At 55.8% G+C, this 26,565-nt stretch overlaps 1 protein-coding gene across 1 annotated transcript in view; it reads right to left on the bottom strand.

Moving 5' to 3' along the window:
* The window catches only part of JAKMIP1 (janus kinase and microtubule interacting protein 1), a 67,506-nt gene that overhangs the window by 6,572 nt on the left and 34,369 nt on the right, over positions 1–26,565 (bottom strand). Inside the window, exons 2-16 of the mRNA XM_049782544.1 lie at positions 22,122–22,387; positions 20,597–21,091; positions 19,790–20,005; positions 19,184–19,372; positions 15,857–16,003; positions 15,186–15,326; positions 14,006–14,065; positions 9,370–9,498; positions 8,450–8,578; positions 8,184–8,267; positions 6,692–6,754; positions 5,760–5,858; positions 2,848–2,946; positions 2,092–2,145; positions 1,438–1,503 (exon numbers count right to left, since the gene is read on the bottom strand). Of these exons, the coding sequence (XP_049638501.1) occupies positions 1,438–1,503; positions 2,092–2,145; positions 2,848–2,946; positions 5,760–5,858; positions 6,692–6,754; positions 8,184–8,267; positions 8,450–8,578; positions 9,370–9,498; positions 14,006–14,065; positions 15,186–15,326; positions 15,857–16,003; positions 19,184–19,372; positions 19,790–20,005; positions 20,597–21,091; positions 22,122–22,253 (2,103 nt within the window). The 5' untranslated portion in view covers positions 22,254–22,387. The remainder of the gene's footprint in view (positions 1–1,437; positions 1,504–2,091; positions 2,146–2,847; positions 2,947–5,759; positions 5,859–6,691; positions 6,755–8,183; positions 8,268–8,449; positions 8,579–9,369; positions 9,499–14,005; positions 14,066–15,185; positions 15,327–15,856; positions 16,004–19,183; positions 19,373–19,789; positions 20,006–20,596; positions 21,092–22,121; positions 22,388–26,565) is intronic.

The following is a 26,565-nucleotide window of genomic DNA, read 5'->3' as shown; positions in this document are numbered from 1 at the left end:
CTGACTGAATGAATGAATGCCTGAATAAATGAATGAATGAATGAATGAGTGACTGGCTAACTGACTAAATGAATGAATGACTGAGTGACTAACTGACTGACTGAATCAATGAATGGGTGACTGACTGAATAAAAGAATGAATAAATGAGTGACTGACTAAATGAAAGAAAGAATGAATGAATGACTGCTGAATGACTGAATGACTGAATGAATAAGTGACTGGATGTGGATGACAGGCTGGCTCACAAGTACTTCTTGGTACTCTGAAGCATGGGGTGAGAGCAGGTTTGCCACCCTTTGGTGAACGAGCATGAGGGTCTGCCTGAAGGGTCTGCCAGGGGTTCCACTGCAAAGCACCCCATCCTTCCATCCCCCATCAATCCATCCCCCCAGCCCCTGGGGTGCAGGCTCAGCATGGAAAAGTGTCCCCGCCTCTGTGACTGCTAACACAGATCAGTGAGCGGCTGGAAGGAACGAAAAAGGCGTTTGCCCTTCGGACATTCTGAAAAGAATCACTGAGGACCACCCACACCTTATGAACAGCACCTGGTAGTTTGACTCACGTTGCCCGGGCAGGTGAAACTGGATAGATGAGGTGTTTTGTTACAGCAAGGGGCATCCTGCCAGCTAAGCGAAGCTAACCCAGAGCCCACGCCCGGGAAAGGAGCTTGGGGTCCCTCCCAGAGCAGCACGTGGGGACACATAACAGGAGAGCCTAGAGCAGATGCATGATGGGCAGGTGAGGGAATTCAAACACAAGCCACTGGGAGAAACGGACAGGCCTCGATGGATGGACAGAAAGACAGCAGTGGAGCAGCAGGTGATGTCACGGGTGGGAGAGGCGGCCTGATGGAGCATACCAGTGGCCTGACAATGGGGGTCCCTTCTGCTACCCTGGAGAGCCTGAGCAAGCATGCAGGGATGTGGGAACCTGCCTGGAAAAGCAGGAAATAAGGGACTGGGGAAAAGGGGTACAGCCCTTTCTGGGAATCTTGTTGACAATCTCCAAGACTTGAGATGTTCCTGCTCTCTCCCCACAAGGAGCATGGAGACATGGAATGCAAAAGTGAACACACATGTGCCATGTGCATGGCCTGGGGGGCGGACATACGCTGTTTCCACACCATTCGTGTGGAACAGTGTGGGGACAGGAAGGAGTGTCCTGACTGCAGTGGCAGGTAACATTGAATATTCCAACCTCACAGGGAGTGTGAGGCCCCCACAGCACTGCTGCTGATGCCCAGAGCTCCGTGCCCAAGTGCATGTGTGATGCCACCACATGGGGACAGGAGACAGCAGGCACATGCACCACATGCACACGCAGATGGGTGGGGGCACACATGCTACCCCATGGAATGAAACACCCCGATGTACAGTATCGTGTATGGAGCCGGGAGCTTAGACACGGGATGGACATAGAGGCCTCGGCCGCTCTACCTTTTCACACAGGCCCAGCACGGTCCCGGCCTGGATAATGACCACCTGTTCTTCGTTCCTCAAATTCTACAACAGAAACACGGCAGGGCATGTCCCACGGGGTCCAGGTAGATGTGATGTGGAGAAGGGGGTCCCCTCCTCCCAGCTTGGGTGACATGGAGCCTTTTGGTTCTAGCCACTCTAGGAATGGAGGTAAGAGTGCATTTGGATCTCAGAATTCCTCAGTGAGTCCCCCTGGGGATTTTTGGACTAAGGTTCTCCTCCCCGCCCCACCCATCCCCCTAAAACTCACTCAGAATGCCACCCTAACTTTGTTTTCTTGTTTTTGATTTAGGGCCACACCCACGTGGTGCTCGGGGCTCTGCACTCAAGAATCACACCTGGCGGTGTCGAGGAACCACATGAGATGCTGAGGATCAAACCCGGGTTGGCCAAGTCTAAGGCAAAAGCCCTACCTGCTGTGCCATGATTCCGGCCCCAGGATGTCTTAACTTTGGAACCCCTGCCCCTCCCTTTCCCCGGAACAGAGCCACACAAAAGCCTGACATTACAAAGGTCAGTGGACACAAAAGAAGATAAATCATAGAGCAGACAGCGTGCCTGGGTCCAAGCCCAGACACAAACACAGAGAGGCCAACCAACACTCATAGTTACCCCGTTATCACCCAGGATATCCAACTTCTTCATGAGTTCAGAAATATTCACATCCTGGAAAAGACGGTCGACGGTCATGTTTGTGTGTGCCCAAGGCCCTCCAGTTCACATCCAGAGCTTCGCCCCTATTGGGGGCCCCCTGCAGCCTGCTCCCCAACCCCAGGGTTACCCTCAGGTGCTGGTGTCAAGCGAGGGAATGCAATGTTGCTACCTAACTGCTGAGTTCCGGCAGCACCAACGCTGCTTTCTAGTAGGTTCTGGAACTGGGTGGGCCCCACCCCTCCCGTCAAAACCCCACAGGAAAACCCCACAGAGAAATCCAGTGCCTAGTGCCCTTCCCCAGGTAGGCTAGAGATGAGCAGGTGTAAGAAGGCTTGTGGCAGGAGTGGTCAGTCACACATCTGGATGTGAGTACTGTTGCGTGGGTCTCACTAGAGACGAGAATCAGGTTCCCTGGAGGTGGCCAGCTGGGGGGATTTTACATCTGCTCGACAGTCCGAGAGATGGTGCATTGGGAAAGGTGACTGGCTGCCTGGCCCTGATCCCACCTCAGACCCCACTGGGTCCTCCGAGTCCTGCCAGATGTGAGTCCTGAGCACAAAGCCAGGAGTCAGCTCCGAGCATCGCTGGGTGTGGCCCACGCCAAAACCAACGAAGCAAACCAAAGCAAGATGGCGTTGGTTTGACCAACCAAGTGGGGGATGGGCAGCTGGTGTTCTCCTTCCTCCCGGCACCGGGCCGCCCCCACCGCGCTACCTTCACTCCTTCGTGGTGGCAGAAGAGCTGGAGCGCACTGCTGTTCTCAGGGAAGGTGCCAAGGTGTAGGTTAAAGGCGGGCGACCTTCTCTCTCTCTCCTGGGGAAAAGACGGGGTTCAGACACAAGCTCCAACCATGCCCTGTGGGCCCCGTCTGTCCTCCCACAGGTTCTCCAGGGTGCAGACGCAGCCCAGTCCTGGCATCTGACCGAGCCACTAGAAAGGAAGGGTTACAACAGCCTGTGGCAGTGTCCCCAGCTGGGACAAGGGTCTCAGCCTGTGCCGGCACACACACATGTCCCTGAACTGCCCCACAGGGTGGTGGTCCTGGTAGCTCTTAGTGCAGGCACACTGCCGGGGCCAACAGCAGGGCCTGTTCAGGGCCCAGCAGGGGAGTCAGAATCTGTTGTGTGTGAGGGTGTGGGCATGACTGTGCAGGGTTGTGTGCTGCAGGTGGTTGTGTCTGTGTTCATATGTGTATGTGTGAGTGTAGGTGAGCATGTGTGAGTGCGCTGTGTCTGTGTGAACATATATATATATCTATATATATGCATTTGAGTGCATGTGTGTGGGTCCATGTGTAGGAGCATATATATGTGAGTGTATGAATATGCAAGTAAGAGCTTGGGGTGTGTGTGTATGAGCATTCATGGCTGTGTGTTATTGTCAGGGAATGTGAAAACAGGGGAACATGTGTGAGTAGGGGATGGAGTGAGTGTGTGAGTATGGGGTGTGTATTAGTAATATGTGTGTACACATATTAGTATGTGTGTGAGTGTGGGGGTATGACTTGGGGGTGTATGAGTATGGGGTACGAATATGTACATGTGTCTACTTATGTGAGACCCCAAGATGCCTCTGAGTCCATCCTTCCATGTCTGGCAGACCCTCGGCCCCCCAAGAGCGGTGTTTGGGGCAGGAGCAGGCCCTAGCCTGATGCAGAGCCCCCAGAGTCAAAGTCCCCCATGCCACCTATATGCTATCAGAACCATTCTGAGCCTAGAGCAGGCCGGGCAGGTAGAGTGAGGCCAGGCCAGGCCGGGCCTTCTGGCCCGTTGGCAGCTGCAGGTCTGAGTCAGCTGTTTCACCTTCCTCTGGGCCCTCCTGGGCTGAGAAGCATGTCCTGAGGAGCCCTAGAGGAGGGACTGAGGCAGGTAGGGTTTCGGCCCAGGGGTCAGGCCTGCACTCTCTTTCTATCTGCACTGCGTCTACAGGAATAAGGTGGAAAACTGACTTCTGAGGGCCAAAGGAGGACAAAGACACCAAGAAAATTCCAGCCCAATGGGCAAAGCTGACGGAGAGCATTGGGGAAGGCATGGCTGCAGAGCTGGGAAAGTTCCTCACTGGCCCGGTGCTTCCCAGGGCCGTGGAATTCCAGGCTCAGCCTGGGAAGTCTCAGTTCCACTCCAGGCTGGTATCTGAGATGAGCAGGCCTGGTCCCATCTACACGACCAAGGGCGAGACAGAAGGATGAGTTTAGCCGTGAATGGGGGGGGGGGCTAAGGCAGTCAGAAAAGAACCCCGGTGGCTTGAGGGCTTCTGTTCCCAGTGGTCCCCTCGGGCATAGTGTTCACCAGGGGCACAGAGGTCAGCCGGTCCCCGCCTGGGTGTTTGAGATGCCTCGGACCCCAGGCCACTCTTCAAGCCCACATTCTCTCTGGAACACGATTCTCGCCTGTTTCTCTTTACTTTGCTGCCTGCTTTCACTCTTAGACACATCTCCGTTCTTTCTTGCCTCTCACACTTTTCTAAGTATCGCTTTAAAAAGAAAACAAAAACTAAAATGACCTTGCTAAACTAAAAAGAACTGAATAAAATGCAGATGATTTAAAAATGAAAATAAACCAACAACCACAACAAAAACAGGTTATGGAGGAACATGGTAGCAAAGCAATACAGAAAGCCACTGGGGCAAGGTTACTAAGCAGCATCCTCGGGCTGGATCCAACTCTGCATTGGTAAGAGTCGCCGAAGGTTTGGGCATGGCTTCTAGGCTTCACCCATCGTCCTCCCATGGGGGATGGCTGTGTGACAGTGCGAGTTGCCTAGTCCTGAGCTACTGGAATGCCTGGTCAAACACCAGCTGAGAAAAGATTTGGGGGTCACACAACGGGTTCTTTCCCCACCTTTGACCCTGTCTCTACTTACCTGGGGGTTTACCTGTGCCAATAGAAAATGGGGCCAAATTAGCAGTAAAGTATCTCTAGGTCAGCCTTGGAACCCGGCCCTGCTTTTTTTAAAACTGGGCTTCATAGCATGCAAAGTTGGATAAAAAGGCGTGTAGGGAGCTGGGCTGAGCTCCTGCTGGGCTGCTGAGGGCGGCCCAAGTAACTATGCATGCAGGAAAGAAGTAGTTATGGAAATGAACACAAATCAAAAAGGCAAAATATTGCAAAAACAAATTATTTTATTAAGTGCAAAACAAGCTGTAGGCAATAAATATATTAGCTCTGGTACACGTCCAAAGACCAATGAGCATTCTCTCCAGAACAGATTAAGGCAGTGAAATTATTATTCTGAACATACAGATTTGAAAAAGGAAGGAGGGAAAGAAGGAAGGAAGAGGAAATGGAAGGAAGGAAAGAAGGAAGGAAGGAAAGAAGGAAGGAAGGGAAAGAAGGAAGAAAGCATGGAAGGAAGGAAAGGAGGAAGGAAAGAAGGAAGGAGGGAGGAAAGAAGGGAAGGAGTAAGGAAGAAAGGAAAGAAGGGAAGGAGGAAGGAGGGAAGAAGGAAAGAATGAAGTAAGGAAGTGAGGAAGGAGAGAAGGAAGGAGCAAGGAAGGAAGAAAACATCTCTAACAACGCCCCCTTTACACATGCTTGCAAACCTCGGGAGTGTTACATGAATTTCAGTTTGGGCTCAAAGAGAATGTCTGCTCCGTTTGAGAGTTTACAACAGAGAGAGTCTCTTACTTCCAGCTCTAGCACTCTGAACTCTAACAGCTCGTTCTGATCCTTGGCATCTTGCATTTCGTTCTTGAGCTGGTTCTCTTCCAGTTCCAGCCTATAGATCTAGAGCAGAAATTAATACCTGAAGGTCAGCACACTAAAAGGGTGGGGAAACCAAGGCACAGGGCAAGGCAAGGTGGAAAGAAGTCCAGGGCCCATTGGCGTCCCTTTGGAGACAAGCCCAGTTCACAGGGCAAGTTTCTGTCCCTACGTATCACCAGAGGTGGCAGACAGGTTGTCACGGGCTTCTGATAGGTAACCGCAAAGCCACAAGTGCTCTCATTGCCAGGCCCAGCCACTTCAACATTCTGGAATGTTCCTGAAAGCTACATCTGAGCAGGAGCCCACCCCACAGCAGAAGCAGGATGCAGGTGCTGGGCAGAGACTGCCTCAGGGTTTGGGACACCTTCTGAGACATCAGAAAAGAAACAAAAGCCCATTCTGGGGGTCCCAGAAAAGGAGCCAAAGTCAGGACCATATACCTTCCCCCACGGGCTCCCCGAGGCAGCTCCAAAAAGTTCCAGGAGCAGAGCAGAATACCCAGAGGAGTTTTGCCCACACAAGGTTAGGGTCCAGGCACCAACTGCTGCCCACTGAGAGACCCATGTGTTCCCTGCAGGGAGGTGGCCCTGTGCTACCTGGAGACTCTTGGTGAGACCAGGAGCTGACGGTCTCTGCAAGCCCGCCTTTCTGGGCCTTGTGATGCTGAGGGGCAGGTACCCAGGTCATGTGGGACATGGGAGTGGGGCGTGTGTGTAGGTCACACACAATCCTGAGGGCAGGGTGGGTGTCTAGGTCACGCAGGAGCCTGGGGGCATGGCTAGGCCACACGGGTGCTGTGGGGTGGTGAGTCCCATGGGTGGGTAGGCCTTCTAGCGGGACAAGCAGTTTCATACCTTTTCCAGCAAGTCTTGGTTTGTTCTGATGAGCAGCTGCTTTTCTTCCACCCATTTTGAGTCCTAAGGAGAAGTCTAGTTGGACTCACCCTTGTGGTGGCTGACAGTCACCATCCAGGACAGGGCAGCGGCCAGATGACCTCCCCATGCCCTGTTCCACCTTGGACCTCAGAGGAGACGGGCTCCCATCCACACACCCTCCTCTTGGCCCTCCACACACTGGCACACCCAGCCCTGCCCAGCCCTGCTCTGGCCCACAGGAGCTTAGCTCAAGCTGTGCTCAGGAAAGGCAGGAGCTCGCATGAACTGCCTCCCTCCCTTGCTTTGCCCTGGGCCCGTGTTTTCATCTCCCAAACTGTGGCTGCCACATATGTACTGCCATGCATGAGACGAGGGCCTGGGTGAGAACAGAGGGGTGCAGACTGTGTCCCGTGTGTAATGGCTCAGGGTGACCCCCGGGCATAGGATGTCTGGGCTCCAGTGGCCAGTAGTGTGTCATAGGGAGGACAGATGTGACCACTAGCTGGCATCCACTCAGGGGCACCAGGAAACCCACTGTCGGCTCTGCCCTGACACCTCTGCTCTGGACTGTGGGTAAAACTACTGTCCCCGAAACACCCCCAAGTACATCCAGTACTGAGCTGAGCACAGGGCACAGGTTAGGGAGCCCTTGCTGAAGGGGTGGCCTGGGCCCTGTGCCACACTGGCTGCCCTAGCAGCAGGCATCAAGGACCTGCCTGCCCACCAGTCTTGGCATCATGGGAGAGAGCACCTCAGAGGCTGGGTCAGGCAGGCTGTAATTGGTGAGAGTTGCCTGGAAGAGGCAAGGGAGGGGATAAAAGAGTCTCATCTGGACCCAGGCCTAGGGCAGTAAAGCCCCCCACATGTACACACATGCACAGATATGCACACTGGCAAACATGTGCATGTCTGCAACAAATGTGTGGGCCCCCACAACATACATACAATACACATGTGTGCAGACACACACCCAAACACATGCACACAAATGTGAACATTACACAGGCTCCAGGTTCATCTGGAGGAGAAAGTGGAGGCCCAAGGCCATACAACCGAGGTACAGGGGTCAGCACCCACCTGTCGCCGCACATCTCCGAGTCTGCTTCTAGAATCCTGCATGGAGCCTCTTAAATGTCCTTCCCTTGTCACCCCCTATCTCCAGGTCCCAGTGCCCCAACCATGATCGTGCTATCTAGCTCAAGCCAGAATCGAGATAGGGCTGAGAGACTGTGCCAGAGCAAAGTAAATGCCCCCATGCTCTGGGTGGGCACTAAAGGGCCCATGACCGTACAGGGGTAGCGCCTGCCTACTGGAGGGATGGGCAGGGCATCGGCTCATCTGCTGCAGGCACACCATCCTGCCACCCATGTTGGCATGGCCTCAGATGTCCTGTTTGCGGGCCCGGCTTGGCCATACCCCCCCACCATAGACAGACACACAGGGCCCAGGGGCCACTCTCATGTCCACTCACCTGCCCTTTCTCCATCAGAAGCTTCTCCAAGTCCTCAATCTTGGCCTGACACCTCAGCAGGTCAGCCTGCAGCTGCTCCCGGGCCTGCGGAGATGGAAGACGTGGGAGAGTGGATGGTAAGGTGCCCGGGCAGGGGGATGTGGGTCTTGCATCTGACAATGGAGGTGCCCGGACATTCAGGGGCTCTCCAGAAGGAGAAAGGAGGGCCATTCCAATACCCCCAGCTTCACAGGCCTCCTTGGGGGGCATGGGGAACAGCCACTCACCCGGGCCTCCCTCTCGGCATCTAGTGTGCCGCCGACCTGCTCCTGCAGGAGGGCATATGCCCGCTGCAGTGCCTGGTACTCCCGGGTCAGCTGGCAAAAGCGCAGGTCCGCCTCTTCCCTGCTGGGGGCCTGGACAGAGGAGACAGACAGGTGGGCAGTGGGGGAACAGATGGGTGGGGAAGGACAGTGGCACCGTGGAGGGGGTGACAGAGGGATGGGGAAGGACAGAGGGACAATGGGACAGGACAGAGGGAACACCATGGCTGGCTATGGAGACTGGGCCATGCCCAGCTCTGACAACACCATTGGGACCAGCTCATTGCTCAGAAAGACCTGGGAGCCTGGAGCACGCAGACCCCCAAGGCCCCACCAAAAGGGCACATGAGGCCAGAACCCCACGCCCAGAGTGGCCTCCCAAGGGAAGAAGTGGTTGTCCCCTCCTCCTGCATCCAGAACTGCCCGTCCCAGACTCCCCCTGTGACAGCGATGCTGCATCTAGGGCACTGCTGGGGGCAGAAGCAACAGCTGGGTGGGCGGTGACCCCAGGGCAGCGGGGGAGGGGATGGGCCGGAACCAGCGGCTCTGACTCATTTTCCCCTTCTCAGTGTAGTCTGGCTTCTCCCACAGGGAGAGAGAGGAAGCAGATCCAGGGCAAAGTCCTGACTGCCAGCAGATTCTGTAAACACATGATGTGCATGTTCACATGGATGTGTGCAGCTTGCCATTTATCTGTGTGTTCCATGACATGTATGTGTGCATGTGCAGTGTCCATGGATGCAGTCGTGGGCGCATAAAGGAGAGCTAGAACTACTGCTGAGGGCAGTCACCCCATCTGTGATGTTGCCTGGCCTAGGAGGATGCCAGGTTTCCTGGACCACGTGTGTGGCACTCAGAGCAGGCTCTACATGCAGAAAGCTCACATCATCCACGTCCTCCTCGGGGGTGATCGGGGCGCGATCCGTCCTGTCAGTTGTGCACGAGGTCTCTGACAAGGTCTCCGAATCCACTGACTCCTCGTCAAATCCAAAAAATGTCTCCACAACATGCTTCTGTAAAAAGCAGGGAGAGTGGGGCAGGTCAGGCGTATTGAGCCCCCTCCCAGCTCTTGTGCCAATGGAGATCCCAGGCTCCTGGGGACCCCCTGGGGTGTTGTAGAGACAGCAGAGAAGCGGCTTGTACATAGCATTGGAGCCCTGAGCTCCAGATTTGTTGCAAGTCACTCAGCCCCACTGGTATAGCCGCCTTTCGATGGAAGGGGACAGGTGCCCCCACCTCATCTGGGCACCGCGAGGAGAGGTAGGCACTGTGTCTGGCATGAGAGGGCTCAGTGGCATCCAACATGCAGCCTGTTGTCTGCGCTAAGGGGAGGGAGATGGAGACAATCCACATAGACTCTTTGTACTAGGAAAGGGGGGTCTCATGAGGGGGCAGGGGCAGGCATGCCCAGGGCTCTCACCCCGTGGGTAAGCAAGAGGCCATGTTGGACCCATGTCCCCTAAGAGATAACTGCTGTGTAACTTTTCGCTTTCCATTGAAAAAAGGTACAAAACTGGTAAGGAGGACTCTATTGGTTGGGGCTGGAGTGACAGCACAGTGGAGAGGGCATTTGCCTTCCAGGTGGCCAACCCAGGTTTGATCTCCAGTATCCCGTACTATTCCCAAAGCACCACCTGTAATGATCACTGAGCACAGAGCCAGGAGTAACCCCTGAGCACTGCCAGGTGTGGCCCAAATATAAACAAAAAAGAAAACAACAGGCCAATGTGGAGATGCTCGGGCTTAGGCCAGCAGCACAGCACTGAGATTAGCCGGGGCCAAGGCTGTACATGACTTAAGACCACAAATACCTCTGGAGGAAATTCAGGCACCTGCCATCAGACCCTTCCCCATCTTCCTCTGACAGAGATAAAGCCATCCCACTTAGCCTCATGCATCCCTGAGGCAGATACACTAGCAGGTGCATCTGTGGTGCGCTGTACCCACCTGTCTGCCACCCTGGGGCGCTGCAGCTCTGTCTGTTCCCTCATTTACTCATTCATTCAATCATTCAGCCTGCTCTTAGCTCAGCTCCCTCTCTGGGTCAGTCCCTCTGTGGGCTGTGCCAGGGGTGGCCAGATACATGGCCAAATACAGGCCAGGTTCCTGGCATTGGGAGCCACCTATGGGGGCTGTAGGCATCAACAACCCCAGAACTGACATGCATGGCTTTAGACACTTGAATTTCTCCAAATCCCCTCCTCTCACCTCAGCCCGCCCCTCTACCTGGAGCCGCACCCACCTACCATGGTCATGTCCATCCTGCACTGACCACGCTCCATCCCATCTGTCGCCACGCCTCCCTAGTCTGTGGCCATGCCTCATCCCACCAATCACCAAAAAGCCCACCCTGTCTTTGACCAGGCCCCATCCCACCTCTCTGCCTTTCTGCCTCTCCCAGCAGCCTGCCCACATTGTACCCAGAATCTGCCCCTCCAAAGTCGGATGCCTTTCTGCCTCTGCTCCAATGCATGTGCATCAGAAGGGGGCCCTGACTGACCCCAAAGTCAAGAACTTGAGGATCGCCACCTTCAGCCTCTACATTCTCACCAGACCTGATGGGAAACTGATGTGGCTGGTGGTAACTACTGGCCCCACTAAGGAACAAAAAAAACCCAGGAGGACAGGAATATTGGTTCTTCAGGGGGGAGCAGGGCATAAGGGAGGATCAAACTAGCTGTTCAGTCAGCTCAGGGTCCAAGGACCCAATTAAGCCCCTGTCCTGCGGGTCCCTCTGTCCTCCACATGTCCTTCAGGTGTGCTACCCCCCCAAGATAGTCTGACTGGCATAGAGGTGAGAGCCTTGGGTCTTGGGCTTGCTTCTCCACACAGACCTAGAGACAACCAGACACTCAGAACTCCCCTCCAGGTGAGACACCTACCAGAAGTCAGGGACCCCAGACTCACACAGCCATCCTGCGAGGATACTGGTGGTGCCACTCAGGGACCCCTTCAGGCCCTCACTGCTCCTCACTTTCCAGGCAGTGTCTGGAGCACCGCCCACCCCCATAAACAGCGCTAATTGCTGGGCTCAAGGGACCAGTCTGTTTGCTGCAAGGCAGGTGGCTGGCAGCTGGCCAGAGTGCAGGGAGGAAAGCCGTTCAGACCACACCTCAGGGAAACATCCCCTTTGACGGAGCTGTGCGATTTGCATGGAAGGGCCATTCTGGGGGTGCTTGGCTCCACAGTGATCATCCCTTCTGAAACCCCAGATGTGTTGTCCCAGAGATAGCCACTCCCTCTGCCCAGAGGCCCGGCTCAACCAGACACAAGGAAAGCGAAGCCTGGGTGGACAGACTTGCGATAGGCCCAGGCACAGTGCCCCATCCTTGTACTGTGCTTCTTTGCGCAGAGCCATCTCTGCATACAGCCGCACACCCTGCCGGATGGATGTCATTCAGACTGGGCTCCTTGTCCCCTGCCGCCCCTCTGCCCCGTGCCTGAGCCACTAGGGACACAGCAACCGGCACTTACCTTCATGCTTGTAGGTCATCTCCTGGCAGCCTGAAAAGTACAGGCACACCAGTGCGCAGAGGCAGAGGAAGAAGGAGAAATAGAGCACGAACAGGATATATTCCATGAGCACAGCCTGGCACCCTACTGTGGGTCAGCCAGAAGTCTCGTGCCGGGTGACCGGCATGTCCTGGGTCCTAGGTACTCCAGGAGGCATTAACTCCTACCCACATGCCTCCTTTTCTGACTCCCCAGGGCTTCTGTTTCCCGGCTTCCTGCCTCTGGAAGGCAGGCACCCCTGCCTTAAGAGGGACCGGAATGCAGCTACAATGCTGCCTCTAATGTCCGGGAGCTTGTTTCCAGGGCCGTGTTCGTCACTGAGGGCGGCTTCCTTGCTGGTTGATTCTCTGGGGCTCTCTTGTTGGGCCCCAAGATTCCCGTGGCACCCTGTTGCCAACATCAGCTCAGTGCTGGGTCCCAGGATAACTGCAGGGCGCCCAAGGGAGCAGCACTAGCAACTGGGAGGCAGGCGGGGCTGCTGGAGGCCAGAGCACACCAGGTCCCAACTTCCAGCACGAGCCAGACTCACAAGCCAGAGTGTGGACTTGGAAACCTTCCTTGGTGTGTTTCACTGGCCCCAGCCCCACGGCTGGCAGTTAGTGGCAATGGCCCTGCAAGAAGCCTAGTGCCAGGGGTCAGCATCCCGGTGACCTTCCCTAGATGGAAACCATCAGTGGGGCCCATGGCCAGTTTGCACTAAGAAGGGAGACCTCTCGGCACTTGGTCAGATGCTAAAGTCACTCTAAAAGGCCAAGGACAACACAAAGAGGAAGCAAATGTCTACGGACAGAAGCAGCCAAACCCAGACGACATCTCCACTCCACAGAACCAAATCTGCTGCCCCAGTCTTGGTCTCCTGACACCAGGAAGGAGACAAACATGTTCTGCTGCCCTTCTGGGCCCCCAAGGCTGCCATCATTCGAGCCAGTTCAGAGAAGAGCCCTTGGGCCAGTCCAGGAGCCAGGCTGGGATGTGAGTCAGATCCTAATGAACTACAGGCTGCTCTCCCATCATAGAGAGGAGGTGAAGAACTAGGAGCGGGATGAAGAGGGGAGAGGAAACGAAGGTTAGGAAGGAAAGGGGAGAGGAGAAGAGAAAGGGGGTAAGGAGGGAGGAGGGCAGGGAAGGGAGGAGAAAGGAGAGGACAGAGGAAGGGAGAGAAGAGGAGAGTGAGTGCAGGGGAGGGGAAGGAGGAGGTGGAAGGGGAGAGGGAGGAGACAAGAATTGAGGGGAAAGACAGGGAGGAAAGGGGAGGCAGGGGAGGAGAGGTTCTCTCTCTAGAAAGAACCAGTTCTGGGGTACAAGGACCCACTTTGTGCCCAGAAGCCAGGCCCCCACTGATCCTGAGCCCAGCCCTGCCCAGGGCTCTGCCCACTAGGAAACTCCTTTGACTTACTTCTTTAGTCTTTGTTGTGGTGGCACCAGACCAGGCCTGCTAAGTGCCCCCCCATGCCACCCCATCCCCTTTCTTTGCCTGCCTTTACTGACCACTGAGTCCCTGCAGGCATCTGAGGGGCCCATTTCAGCTTTCTTGGCCACACAAGGCACCGCCTCTCCCAAACCGCACCCTCCAGAACAGACCAGGATGTTCCTGGGGCTCAGCGGAGCCCTGTTTGGGGAGAGTGTGCATTTGGGGTACGTCTGCCTGCAGGCCCCAGTGGCCTCCCCTGTTTCCCCCAGATCATTAGGATCATACTTCTCCTTCCTCAGTGCTCTCCAAAGTGAAGTACAGGGTGGGGGATGGAGCCTAGAGCAGCACAGGTTAGGGGCCCACTGTCAGGGGAAGAGGCACTTTCTGTGTTCTCTGAAGGGAGAAGCTCCACCAGGGGCATTGCACAATTTGCCTTCTGAGAAGAGGGTGACAGGGCAGGTTGGTTGGGACCCTTCGTCCCAGGGCCAGCACCTGTGAGGTGGACTCACAGTGGGTCCAGCTGGACCCTTCTGGGAACAGTGCAAACCCGCACCTCACCCCTGACCAGCCCCAGCCATCAGCCTGCCCAGTCTCACCTTGGGGGGCTTCAGGCCTTTCCCCCGAAGTCTCCTGGAACGCAGCAGTCGCTCCCGATCCTGGAAGGGAAGAGACAGCAAAGTGGTCCTGAGCCACCTGCCCCCACCCACCCCAACACACTTCTCCATGGAACAGAAGGAAGGGATGAGAAGGCCTGGGTTTGGGGGGCGGGATGAAGGGGAGGATGGAGAAGCAGGATGGAAGTGGGCTGGAAGATACAAGGAGGAAGAGAAATATGGATGGACTGTGAGTGGGTGGGAGGAAGGAAGGAAGGAAGGAGGGAGGGAGGGAGGGAGGGAGGGAGGGAGGGAGGGAGGGAGGGAAGAACAGAGGAAGGGAGGAAGGAAGGAAGGAAGGAAGGAAGGAAGGAAGGAAGGAAGGAAGGAAGGAAGGAAGGAAGGAAGGAAGGAAGGAAGGAAGGAAGGAAGGAAGGAAGGGAAGGAGGGAGGGAGGGAGGGAGGGAAGAACGGAGGAAGGGAGGAAGGAAGGAAGGAAGGAAGGAAGGAAGGAAGGAAGGAAGGAAGGAAGGAAGGAAGGAAGGAAGGAAGGAAGGAAGGAAGGAAAGGAGAGAGGGATGAAAAGGAGGGAAGAGAGAGGAGAGAAAGTAGTAAGGAAGAAAGCAAGCAAGGAAGGAGGGAGGGAGGGAGAGAGAGAAGGAAAAGAAGAGAAAGGACTAGCAGGAACCTGAGCTCAAAGCCTTTCCTGGAACTTCGCCCACCTGCTAACCACAGAGACACCCTCCCTGGACCCATCTTTCCCTCATGACCATGGAGCTCACAGGGCCTGTAGTTCACTCTGCAGATGCCCAAGTACCCCTTTCTAGGGAGACTGTGGGACTCTCTGGAAGGACCCCAGGATATACCCCACACTCACCCACCTCTTCAGGAAGGGCCTGAAGTACCCGGACCCTTGGACACTACCCCAATCTCAGTAGGGCCTCCAGTTCTGACCTGACTCCACCTGCTCATTCCAGCCATGGCGACCATGGCATAAGGCCCTGGCAGGCTCCAGGGCCAAGAGGAGGCTCTGAAACCCTGGGAAGCCCCTGGGATGAGACGGCAGCGTCGCCATGGAAACAGATCCAGGTCAAGTGCATCCTTTCCACCTGGCCTGACTGAAGGGTCACATCCTTGGGACCCAATGGGGGACCCCAGGCCCCCAGCCCTGTGGGGCTCTCACCAGTGAGAGGTCATCAATGAGGTGCTGCTGCTCCAGCACCTGCAACCGCAGAAACTCGATCTCTTGCTCGTCGCGTGTCAGGCTCAGGTCGGTCAGGGATGCGTGGCGCTTCATCGACGCCTGAGCAGACAGCTTCTCTTTCTGGGCCAGACCAGGATGGGGTCACCACTCGCACGGGCACGAGGGAGGGCACAGGGCAGGAAGATGGGGCAGGGAGCTGAGAGGGGCCCCTGACCCCCACACTGCAGGCCTGGGTGACTGTGCACCAGCACCCAACTAGGCAACGCCCCCCCCCCCCCCCCCGGCTAGAGCCCCTGCTGAGGGAAGGGCTGAGTGGCCCTGGGACAGGGAGCTGATGCCCCAATGTAGCCTGGAAAGCCGGGGGTGGGGGCTGATGATGAGGAAGACATGCTTTCCTCACACCCTGAGCACAATTACAACTCACAGCCACACCCTGTAACCCTGAGCACAATTACACCCACACTCATTTACACCTCCATCACCCCACCCCAGTACCTGCACCCCAGTACCGCACCCTGCACCCTGGCCACAGCCCATGGTGGCCCTGCTCTGCTCTATCCTGGGCCAACAGAGTCCCCTCTAGCCAGGAACCAGAGCCCCTTAGACAGGACCCAATGCACTCCCGGAATCAGGGTGATCAGCGGTCTCACCATCTCCACGTTGTCACGCGTGAGGTTCTTGATCTTCTCCTCCATCCTCTGGATGCTCTGCAGCAAGTCCTCGTTCTTTTTGTTCATCCGCTTGTTCTTCTCCACCAGCGGCTTCAACTGCACCTCGGTCTCCCTCGAGCGTTTCAGCTGCAGGGCAGGGACCAGCCAGAGGCCGCGTGGGAGCCTGTCCGGTGCCCCTGTGTCTCAGCTTTGCTCGCACGGGGACAGACAGACACCACGGCTGTGGAGCCAGTCCATCACAGGTCCCTTTTCCCTTGGGCTGAGGTGCATGAAGCCCCAGGCCGAACCCACACATCACAGCACACACACACACACACACACACACACACACACACACACACAAACACACACACACATACATACACATACACCTCAGGCTCCTTGTGCCTCTGCTCTCTCCTCAGATGTGGAGAGTCCCCCCAAGGAACACCTCCTCCTTGCCAGGGTCTGGGCAGGGGCATAGACATGCACGTGCTAGGCCCAGAATGTCTACCCAACAGACCCTGAAGGTTGAGGAGCTGGAGGCTTGGGGTCACATGCGCCTTCTAGAACAATCCATTGCTCTGACTGTTAGATGTTTTCAAGCCAGGAAACAGAGAAGAGGGCATAGAGCCAGGTTAAGGAACATGAGGATGGGAGATGCCCATGTTATGCCTTCACACCATACTTCACACCACACTCGGTCTCTCGGCCCAACCCCGAGAGATGTGGCCTCAGTTTCCCTCTCTGGGCAATTATTGGACAGAGGTATTGTCCCCCTCACAAACTGAGAGACAACGAGAAGCTGGCTCGCGGACCTTCTGGCCAGTCACCCCAACACCCCCAAGATCTCTCTACAGGTCCAGACTGGAAAGACCTGCCTGCCAATCTCTCCTATTGAACCTCACCACCCCCACACCAGAAGGGCCCCCCTCATTTTGCAGGCCAAAGTAAAGCACAAACTGTAGGAGAGTCACTGGAAGGAACAAGTAAACCCAAAGGCCCACTGAGAAAGGGCAGATGCAGCCCCCAAATGTGCCTGAAGCCCTACGTCCTGCTTCAGGGAAGAAGCTCCAGAGAAAAGTCCTTGTGAGAGGGTCTAGGAGGGAGCTCTGGTGCGAGGAGTCTAGGACAGTCCCCAAACGTGGCAGGGCATGGGCCAGACGCCCACACTAGGGCAGAGTGGGGTCAGGTAAATCTTAGAAAGATGGGGGAGCTTCGTGCATGTGGGGAGCAGAACCAGGAATAAAGTTAGTGAGGAAGCTAGAGAGACAGCACTCAGGGAAAGTGGCACTGGCTCCACTAAACTGCCCAAGCACAGGACCACACTGTGACCTCATTCCTAACAGCTTCCCAATGCCACCGGCCAAACATGCTGTCTCGTTTCCCCTGGAAATATTCCTGGGGTTGCTGGGATTGTATTAGGCAAACTCTTTCATAAAATTGTAAAAAGCTTTTGTGCTATCCTGTGCTATCCCTCACACCCCCAAGGGCCTTTCTTATTAAAAAAAATTTTTTGGTTTTGGGGCCACAATTGGTGGTACTCAGAGGTTACTCCTGGCTCTGCACTCAGAAATTGCTCCTGGCAGTCACAGGGGACCATATGGGATGCCGGGACTCAAACCTGGGTCAGTTCTGGGTCAGCCAAGTGCAAGGCAAATACCCTACCACTGTGCTATGGCTTCAACCCCCTTGTTTTTATTTCTTTTTTTTTTTTTTTTTGGTTTTTGGGCCACACCCGGCGGTGCTCAGGGGTTACTCCTGGCTGTGTGCTATCTCTCCGGGCCCTTGTTTTTATTTCTTGCTGCTAAACACTGAAGTGAAGAATAGAAACATGTGATTTGATGCCTGTTCTGAACAGAGGCTCTGTGAAATGAGGCCCTTAAATATATGAGCAGAGGGCCCGGAGAGATAGCACAGCGGTGTTTGCCTTGCAAGCAGCCGATCCAGGACCAAAGGTGGTTGGTTCGAATCCCGGTGTCCCATATGGTCCCCCGTGCCTGCCAGGAGCTATTTCTGAGCAGACAGCCAGGAGTAACCCCTGAGCACCGCCAGGTGTGGCCCAAAAACCAAAAAACCAAAAAAAAAAAAATATGAGCAGAAATGGGACTGATTTGGGTACTGTGGGGATGGTGAAGAGGAAACACAATAGTGGTCCTCTGAGACAACACGCTTCAGCGATTATGTAGGAATACTGATTTTCCTAATGAAATTCAGAAATATTGCAGGCAGAAATATTGCAAGGCACTGCTAGGACATTGCTCTGTAAAATTGGGTTTAGCTGTTTACTCAGAAAATCGAAGCCTATGCAAGAAACCATTATCTCTCCCAGCGAGTTCACATTTGTAGCCAGAAGTTAAGGTTCAACCTTTTAAAAATCAGCGCCCTGTAAACTTTCATGCAAAGGACAATAAACTGAGCAGCAAAGCAACAGAAGTTCTCCAAAAATCCTACCACTGGAAATGGATCAAGAAGCCCAGAAAGGCAGCCATGCATTTTTTGGAGCTTGTTTGGGGCAGTGGGTTTGGGTCACACCTGGTGGTGCTCAGGGTTTACTTCTGGCTCTGCACTCAGGAATCATTCCTGGTGATACATGGGTTACCATATGCAGGGGTCTCAAACTCAATTTACCTGGGGGTCGCAGGAGACAAAGTCGGGGTGATCCTTGAGTGCAAAGTCAGTAGTAAGCCTTGAACATTGGGGGTGTGACCCAAACAACTAAAACAAAAATTTCCTCTAGGGCAGGGCCACAAAATGTTGTATGGAGGGCCGCAAAGGGCCCGAGGGCCACAAGTTTGAGATCCCTGCCATATAGGATGCTGGAGATGGACCCCTGGTTAGCTGCATGCAAAGCAAGTGCCTCCCCATTTTGCTCTTACTCCAGCCCAGCCCCAGTCATGCCCCATGTTGGTTCCATGATCTGATTCTGTCATTTGATTTCTTGTGAATCAAATTCCTGACACTTCCATAAAATCCTTCCTCATGACAGCTGGCCATTACTGTGTAGGCCCCTGGAAGCTCTGGACCCTTGGAATCTGGGGTTGGTTTCAGCCACTGTGACCCAGCTCTGCTAATATCCTCACTACACTTGCCAATGAGCTTCTCCGACTTTATCTCCAGATAAATTGCCTCAACCAAGGATGCAACAGATGCCCGAGGAGAGCATATGAGCGAGTATTTTTAAACCAGGAAAAACAATAAAAGAGGCAGGGCTCAGCATCCACTTCTGGTTCCTGCTGCAGGTCAAGGCCACCCATTTCTGGTCCCACACAGGGCCACAACCCTGCCATCTCTGGGACACCGCAGCCCAGTGCAGGACCCACTCACCAGCTCATTCCTCTCATCAGCCAGCAGGGTGTTCCTGTCCTCCAGCTTCCGGATCACCGAGTTCAGCTCCGCTATCTTCAGCTGGAATCGCCGAGCGTCGCGCTCATCCATGTGCTGATCCTGGAATGGAGCCCCCGGGGGCAGGTGCATCTCGAACAGGTTCTGGGCCCCCCAGAACCCCAGGAGTTTCTGAAAATGCAGCGAGCACAGAAGGCGAGAGCAACCTTCGGGGGCACACGGGTCACGTGACAGGGTTCCCCAAAGTCAAGTGCAATCCTCAGGATGAGTGACCACACAGATCAACATCCGCAGCCTCAGAATGAGTCACTGTGTGGATGAACACGTGCACCCGAAGGACGAGTAGCCGCGTTCTCAAAATGAATGACCTCGTGGATGGACACACACCCCCTCGGAATGAATGACCGCATGGACGGACACACACCCCCTCGGAATAAGTGACTGGATGGACAAAGGAATAAACCTATCCTGGTTCCACTTGCTCTTAACATGCTACCCCACTGTCCAAACTTAGGGCAGGAAGAGGGGCAGGCCAACCGGAGGGAGGCAGGCAGGCAGGAGGGCGAGCGGAAGGCCAGCCTGAATGACCCTCACCGGGGCGCCCATGAGCTCAGCCATGTCCCCTATGCCAGGCGGGAGCTCTCTCTTGGGGCTGCTGTGGTGCCGCTCGGCCTCCTTGACCTGGACCAGCTGCTCATCTAAGGCCTCTTTCTGAAGCTGCAGCTTCTGGGTCTGGCCCGTCTGCACACCCAGCTCCTTCTCCAAGGCCAGGATCACACGGTCCTTCCCTTTGATCTCATCCATCTGAAACGAGGAGAGAGAGAAGCAGCCAGTCCCGTAGGCGCAGGACCCCGGGGCCTCACTGGTGCCCGGGCAAGCGGGTGGAGAGTCAGGCTAGCAGGGACCAACATATGGGTGTCAATGCAGTAGGAGCCTAGGTGGGGCTGGGACTCAGGGCAGAGAGTCCCCCACAAGCAAAAGCTCAGCCCACCACTGGGTAGAGCCTGGAAAATGAATGGGGGGGCAGCGGGGAGTGCTGGGGGCTGATAATTTCTTAGGGGACTTCCCATCTGCAGTCCTGAGTGCTCCATGGCATGGCCCTGGCTCTGTCCTGAGCCCACAGCATGCTGTACTGGGTCCCATGGAGTGTCCTGTCAGCCAGCCAGCTCAGACTCCACCTTCTCCAACAGAGGGGCACCAGCAAGGGTATGTGCACAAAGGCATGTGCTCAGGAGAGGGTGTGAGGGTACACTCAGGTGGGAGTGCAAGAATGCTTGCACGCAGGAGAGGGTGCGAGGGTGCATTTTAGAGGGCGCACTGAGCCACGCGCTCTGGGGAGGAGGATTGCGGGTGCCTGAAGTCCCGTGTGGGTTGTGGGGGGAGGACGGTACACACCAGCCTGCGGATGTCGCGCTCACACTCGCGCTTGATGCGGTGCACCTCGTCCTGGTGTGCCTGGTAGGCGGCGCGCAGGTCGGCCGCCTTGGCCTTGTCGGCCTGCATGCAGTGTCCCAGCGCCTCTTCGGCCTGCCGGCGTGCCGCCTTGAGTTCCAGGATCTCCTGCTGCAGCCTCAGGCGCTCGCCGTCGAAGGCCCGGCGTGCCTCATCGCGTGCCTCGGCCAGCAGCGCCGTCTTGACCTTGTCGGCTGCGCCGTCCCGCAGCCCGGCCAGCGTGGCCTGCAGCCGCTGCAGCTCGCCCTCCTTAATCTTGGCCGCCCGGGCCGCCTCGGCCTCATGCTGCCGGATGAGGGCCTCACGCAGAGCCTGCAGCTCTCTCGTCTTCTCCTCGTGCAGCTTGGCACGCAGCTCCGACAGGAAGGCCGTGTGGCGCCGCTGCTCCTGCTCGCGCTCCAGCTTGGCCTCCTGCAGCCGCTCGCGCAGCTTCCCCACCTGCGGCACACACATACATTGGCATCTCCCGGCCTCAGCCACGGAGGCACCTGCCTGGGGGCTGTGCTGCCCAAGGGCCTCAAGAAGCCTGGCCTGGCACAAGGCTTCTGGGGAAGTCAGGCTGCTGTGCCCTGGCATGCACTCACAGTGACTTGGGATTTGTGCCCAGTGTCAAGAGCCTGATCCAGCCCTTCCTCGCAAGTGAGGCTCCGGGCCCATATTCCGCAAGAATGCTGGCTGGGCATTTGCTTTCGGATAATATGGAAGCCCTGGAATCTAGGGAGATGGTGGGCCCTGCCCTTGCTGCGGTGGGCCACGAGGGTGGTTGGTGGAGGGGGCAAGCACAGGCTTGAGTGACCAAGGGGCATAGCCACGTCACCAGGAATCTGAACCAACACTCACGCCCTCCACCACTGTACCACGAAAGCTTCTCCCTCAGGTCCCAGACGCGCATGCCAAGGGCCAAGTGTCTGTGCCCTGGGGCTGCCTCCACTCTTGCCCAGGGCCAGGTACTGCCTGCCTGGTTGTAGGTACTCAGCAGACTGCCCCCAGCTCTCAGCACATCCATGGGCCCAGCTGTGGGCAGAGCTGGTAACACAGAGTGTCCCCATGGCTGGAGGGAAGGGGTCTCTGTGCCACTCACACCAGCCAGTGAGAACTCCCCCAGGGGGGTTCAATTTGCTGTCAGTCAGCGGGAAACTGCTTATTCAAGGTGCACCCTGCATGCCCCGCAGACCTTGTGTGCACTGTGGGAGTAGCATCATGGCCAAGGCTCTATCCAAGGCCCTGGCACCGACTCTCCCTGGCCCCTAGTCTAGGAGAACCGGAGAGCTGCTCCACGGCCAGGCCCCAGTCACACCTGCTATCAAGCCCATAGCTGAGCCCAGGCATGGTGGCCAGGGCAGGAGCCAAGGCCCTCCACAGAAAGCCCCTCAATGTTACACCTGCACTAAGCAAGTGAGCAGGGGACAGGCAGACTCAGTCGAGGACCCCAACCCCCATCCCTGGCCCGGCCAGCACCGTGGCCCACCTTGCTCTTCTCCTGCTGGAACTCGATCTGGATGCTGGTGAGCCTGGCCCGCAGCTCCTCGTTGGCCATCTGCACCGGGTCCGTCTCCATGTCGGGCTTCTCGCCCTTGCCAGCACGGCCTTTCTTCGACATGCTTCCTGAGGGTTGTGTTGTGACTGAAGTTCACGCCCTCCTGCCAGCAGCAGGTGCTGCCACCAGCTCCGCTAGACTAGTCTCCTCATAAGGGCTCTGCATGTCCGCCTTGTACAGCAGCATCACTGGGCATCCTGGGGGGAGAGCGGCCATGAGCTGAGACTCGGGGTTGTGGGAGGACGAAGGATGTAGGCACAGAGACAAGTTGAAGGGACACAGGGACAGAGGGACACAGGCACAGACACACAGGGACAGGGCACAGGCAATGACACCTGAGAAATGACAGGCACAGGTAGAGATCTGTATCTTCAGACAGGCAGAAAGAATCATGGGCATGCAGACAGGGAGGAAAAGGGGAGATGGAGAACAAGTGGCTGAGGACAGACAGACAAACAACACAGACAGGCAGCAGGGAAGGTGGAGGAGAGAAATAGGCAATAGAGAAAGGGCTGAGATGATAGAGAACTGAGACATATTAGGAAGTGAGAGCAAGACATGGCAGGAAACAGAAATAATGACATGGGCCCGGAGAGATAGCACAGCGGCGTTTGCCTTGCAAGCAGCCGATCCAGGACCAAAGGTGGTTGGTTCGAATCCCGGTGTCCCATATGGTCCCCCGTGCCTGCCAGGAGCTATTTCTGAGCAGACAGCCAGGAGTAACCCCTGAGCACCGCCGGGTGTAACCCAAAAAAACAAAACAAAAAAAAAAGAAATAATGACAGACGAGAAGGAGGGTCGGATAGAGACCTCAAGACCACCAGATTCCAAGGGTCAGCTCTTCCTGGCCAGGTGCTGCCCCCCCCCACACACACACAAGCTGGGCCTCTGTGCCAGGAACACATCATGACTGACTAGCCCTGAACCCCCTCCCCTCGGCGAGCACACAGGGGTCTCTCCCCGTCACTGATGTGCCTTGGTGCCCACACTGAGCCGTGCCCAAGCACCCTGCTCCCAGTGGCCCCTTCCCTCTCTCCTGTGGGCACAGACCCATACCCTCCCGCTCACAGCCACTAGATGGCGCGCCTGCCAGCGCCTGCAGCCCGTGCCCTTCAGTGAGAGCCTGGCAGCTTCACCCTTGGAAACTGCAACTGCTTGACTCCAGGCTCCAGGAGAGTCCAGCCACAGGGTGGGCGACCTGGCATGAGCTGACCCTCTGCGGCCAGGTCTGCATGTCTGCAAGACCAAGTTCTCAGGCCCTGTGAACTGTCCTGTATTGCAGTATCCAGGCCTGAGCATCTGGTCTGCCCTGAGCTGTGGGCAACCTAGCTGGATGTGGCTAATCTGGGGCAGATACTCAGGGCAGGGCAGAACCAGTCTGAGTGTGGCCACAGCATCAGGCCCATCTAGGAGTTTCTTTGTAGGCCAGCCCTAGCCCAGGAAGGGAAGAGCACAGATGGACGGGGGAGCCGGCAAGATGATGGAGAGATGGCACTGCGAGGAAAGAGCAAACGACCACATCAGAATCTGAGATGGGGCAAGAGAGAGAATGACTCATGCCAGCTCAGAGTGAGAAAGGAGCCATGAGTATGAGAATGAACAGAATGGAAAACCCCAAAGCGCAGAGATGAATTTTGGGGCTGTGGCATCTTCAGACTAGAAGAGAGGAGAAAGAAGAAAATGGAGCAGAACAAGGGAAAAGGGAGAAAGAAAGAAATGGAGAGGGGTCTGAAAGTCAATGTGGAACACCAGCACCAGACCGGCACACCTAAGCATGAGACAGGATAAATGCACAAGGGGCCAGGGCGATGGCATAGCAGAGAGGGGCTTTCCTTGCACAGGTCAACCCTGATCTTATTCCTGGCATCCCATATGGTCCTCAAAGCAGCACCTGCACAGAGCCAGGGGCAACACCTAGCACTGCCAGCTGTGTCCCCCCCCCCCCCAAAAAAAAAAGGACAAACACAATTACCCACACCCAGCTGTGTTCTTTGGAAACTGGGAAAGAGAAGATAAAGAAATCCCGCACGGGTCCAGGAACAGGAATCTCAGGCACAAGCAGTGGATGTCTCGCAAGGCAAGAGTCAAGTGTTCAAATAGAGGCACAAAGAAGTAGAAACCTTGGCACCTTGGGAAATGACCCTTCCAACATTTTTAGGCCAGCAGGGATGAAGAGACGCAACCCCGGTCTCCCCAAAAAGGGCTGCGTGTAGGAAGCTGCTCTCTAGTGAGAAGGGAGCTAGCCTGGGTGCGTGAGAAATGAAAGGGAAAGGACACAGAGCTGGGGCCTCTCCCCACAGTGGACTAGCAAGGAATTGTCCTCAGACTCAGAGCCCAAGCAAGGTCCACAGGATGTGGCTTCTGGAGGCGTCTGGAATTGGAGCTGGCCTGAGGTTGGCTCCCAGGCACACATGGAAGCTGCACTGATATCAGCTGGGAGGGTCTCGAATCCTTGGGGGGTGCATGCTGGCACGTCATTGATGATGGTCCCTGCAAATGCCCCTTCCCCCAGGTGCTGGCGAGGAGCTTCCCAGGGTAGCAGGCAAGAGTTCCCTTTACCCCACAGACCCAGATGCATGGAAGCCCCACCAGATCACTCCAGAGCCCCATGGCTAGCTATTCTGCTAAACAGACGGAGACAGCCCAGCATGTGCAGCTGAATTTCAGGGTAGGAATGGAGGTTGGGGTTGGGGGCTGTGGCCTGCAGGGAAGGTCATCTTTCCGGGATTCAGTGCCTGTCCTCACTGAACCTCACCAGAGAGAAGCGAGGCCATGAAGCAGGAAATGAAAGGCAGCTCCTGCCCCTCCTTGGACACTCATCTGGCTCCCTTCGCCCACTGGCCCCTGACACTGGCACCTGCTAGAGTCTGGGGTCTGCCTCCATTACAAGTATCGGGGGTGTGTCAGTGGCTGCACTGCAGAGGTGAGAAACTGAGACTCTAAAGCAGATGGGGGAGCCTCTTCTACTGTCCCTGGGTCTGAGTGGGGCACCTGCTCCCACCCAATGGGACAATAGAGTAAAGTGTGGCTGCTTAGGTGCCCAGCTTCCCACAGGTGTGGCAATGTTCAGGAAGTCTGCCCAAGGGACAGGTTAGGTCTGGGCAGCACTGAAAGGTCCTCCTAGGACTATTTGAGAACCTTGGCTACCTGGTGCCACCCAGGTCCTACAAAGTCTTACCTAGGAGAAGCATAGACTGCATGTAAGGGTGGAAGCCTCAAGAACTGAGGGCAGTGGGATTGCCAGTTCAAGGATTCTCCTTCCCTGTTAGATTACTGGGTGCTACCCTACTCCACCCTATTCCTACTCCACCCTAGGCTGTGATCTGATGACTGGACTATGGGTCCCATTTCTATTTGGTGTTTCTTCTCCACCCTGGGGTGTGATCTGCTAATAAAAACCCGGATTTCAGGAAGGTAGGGGCTCATTCTTTGGTCTTCCTCCACTAAGCTGCTTTTCTTCTCAGGAGCTGGCTTGTATGTTGGGGATCCTGGCTTGAGTGTTGGATTTCCTGAACCTGTTCTTGCACCCTTTCGCTGTGTAGATTATTTCCTGCATCAACATTTGATTCCAGACCTGCATCTCTCCAGGTCCTAATTTTGAAGCCTGAGATTTTTCTTACAAATGAAGCCTGAACAGGGACCTGTAACAGGAACTCTGCCAACTAGATTTGTGAGATGTTAATCTCATGGCTTCTTAAGTGGATTTCACCGTTCTGGGTTTTTTGTTTGTTTGTTTGTTTGTTTGTTTTGGTTTTGGGGACACACCCAGCGGTGCTCAGGGGTTACTCCTGGCTGTCTGCTCAGAAATAGCTCCTGGCAGGCACGGGGGACCATATGGGACACCGGGATTCAAACCAACCACCTTTGGTCCTGGATATGCTGCTTGCAAGGCAAACGCCGCTGTGCTATCTCTCCAGGCCCCCATTCTGGGTTTTTAAGCTTATGTCTATTTGGTTCAAAGTGGTGACAATGGCTTGGGTTTTGCTTGAGGACACTGGCTTTTCCACAGCACTGAGATAATATAGAAGTGAGAAAAATACCTCTTGGGGACATCAAAGGCCAGGCAGACGGCCGGACGCTCGGGCCCCAGAGTTTTGGTCTTGCCATAGCGGATCAGGTCCTGGAAGAGCGCGAGGCCGGGGAGCTGGTGGGGCGGCACGAGCTGCAGCAGCAGACCCAGCAGGTAGCCCGCCGCCAGCGCCAGCCACACCAGGGGCAGCGGGCCCAGCACCCACGGTTCGATCCCCGCCCCGGGCCCGGCATGCGTGGGTCCCGGCCCCTTAGCACCCTGAAGCACTTTCTAATGCTTCTGAACGGGCCCGTAAAGCCAAAAATTAGAAAGGCATCTGTGGTCAAACCCAAACTCTGAGATTGG

This window comes from Suncus etruscus, chromosome 10 (genome assembly GCF_024139225.1).
Source record: "Suncus etruscus isolate mSunEtr1 chromosome 10, mSunEtr1.pri.cur, whole genome shotgun sequence".
NCBI lineage: Eukaryota > Metazoa > Chordata > Mammalia > Eulipotyphla > Soricidae > Suncus > Suncus etruscus.
This window is presented reverse-complemented; position numbering and strand designations above follow the sequence as displayed.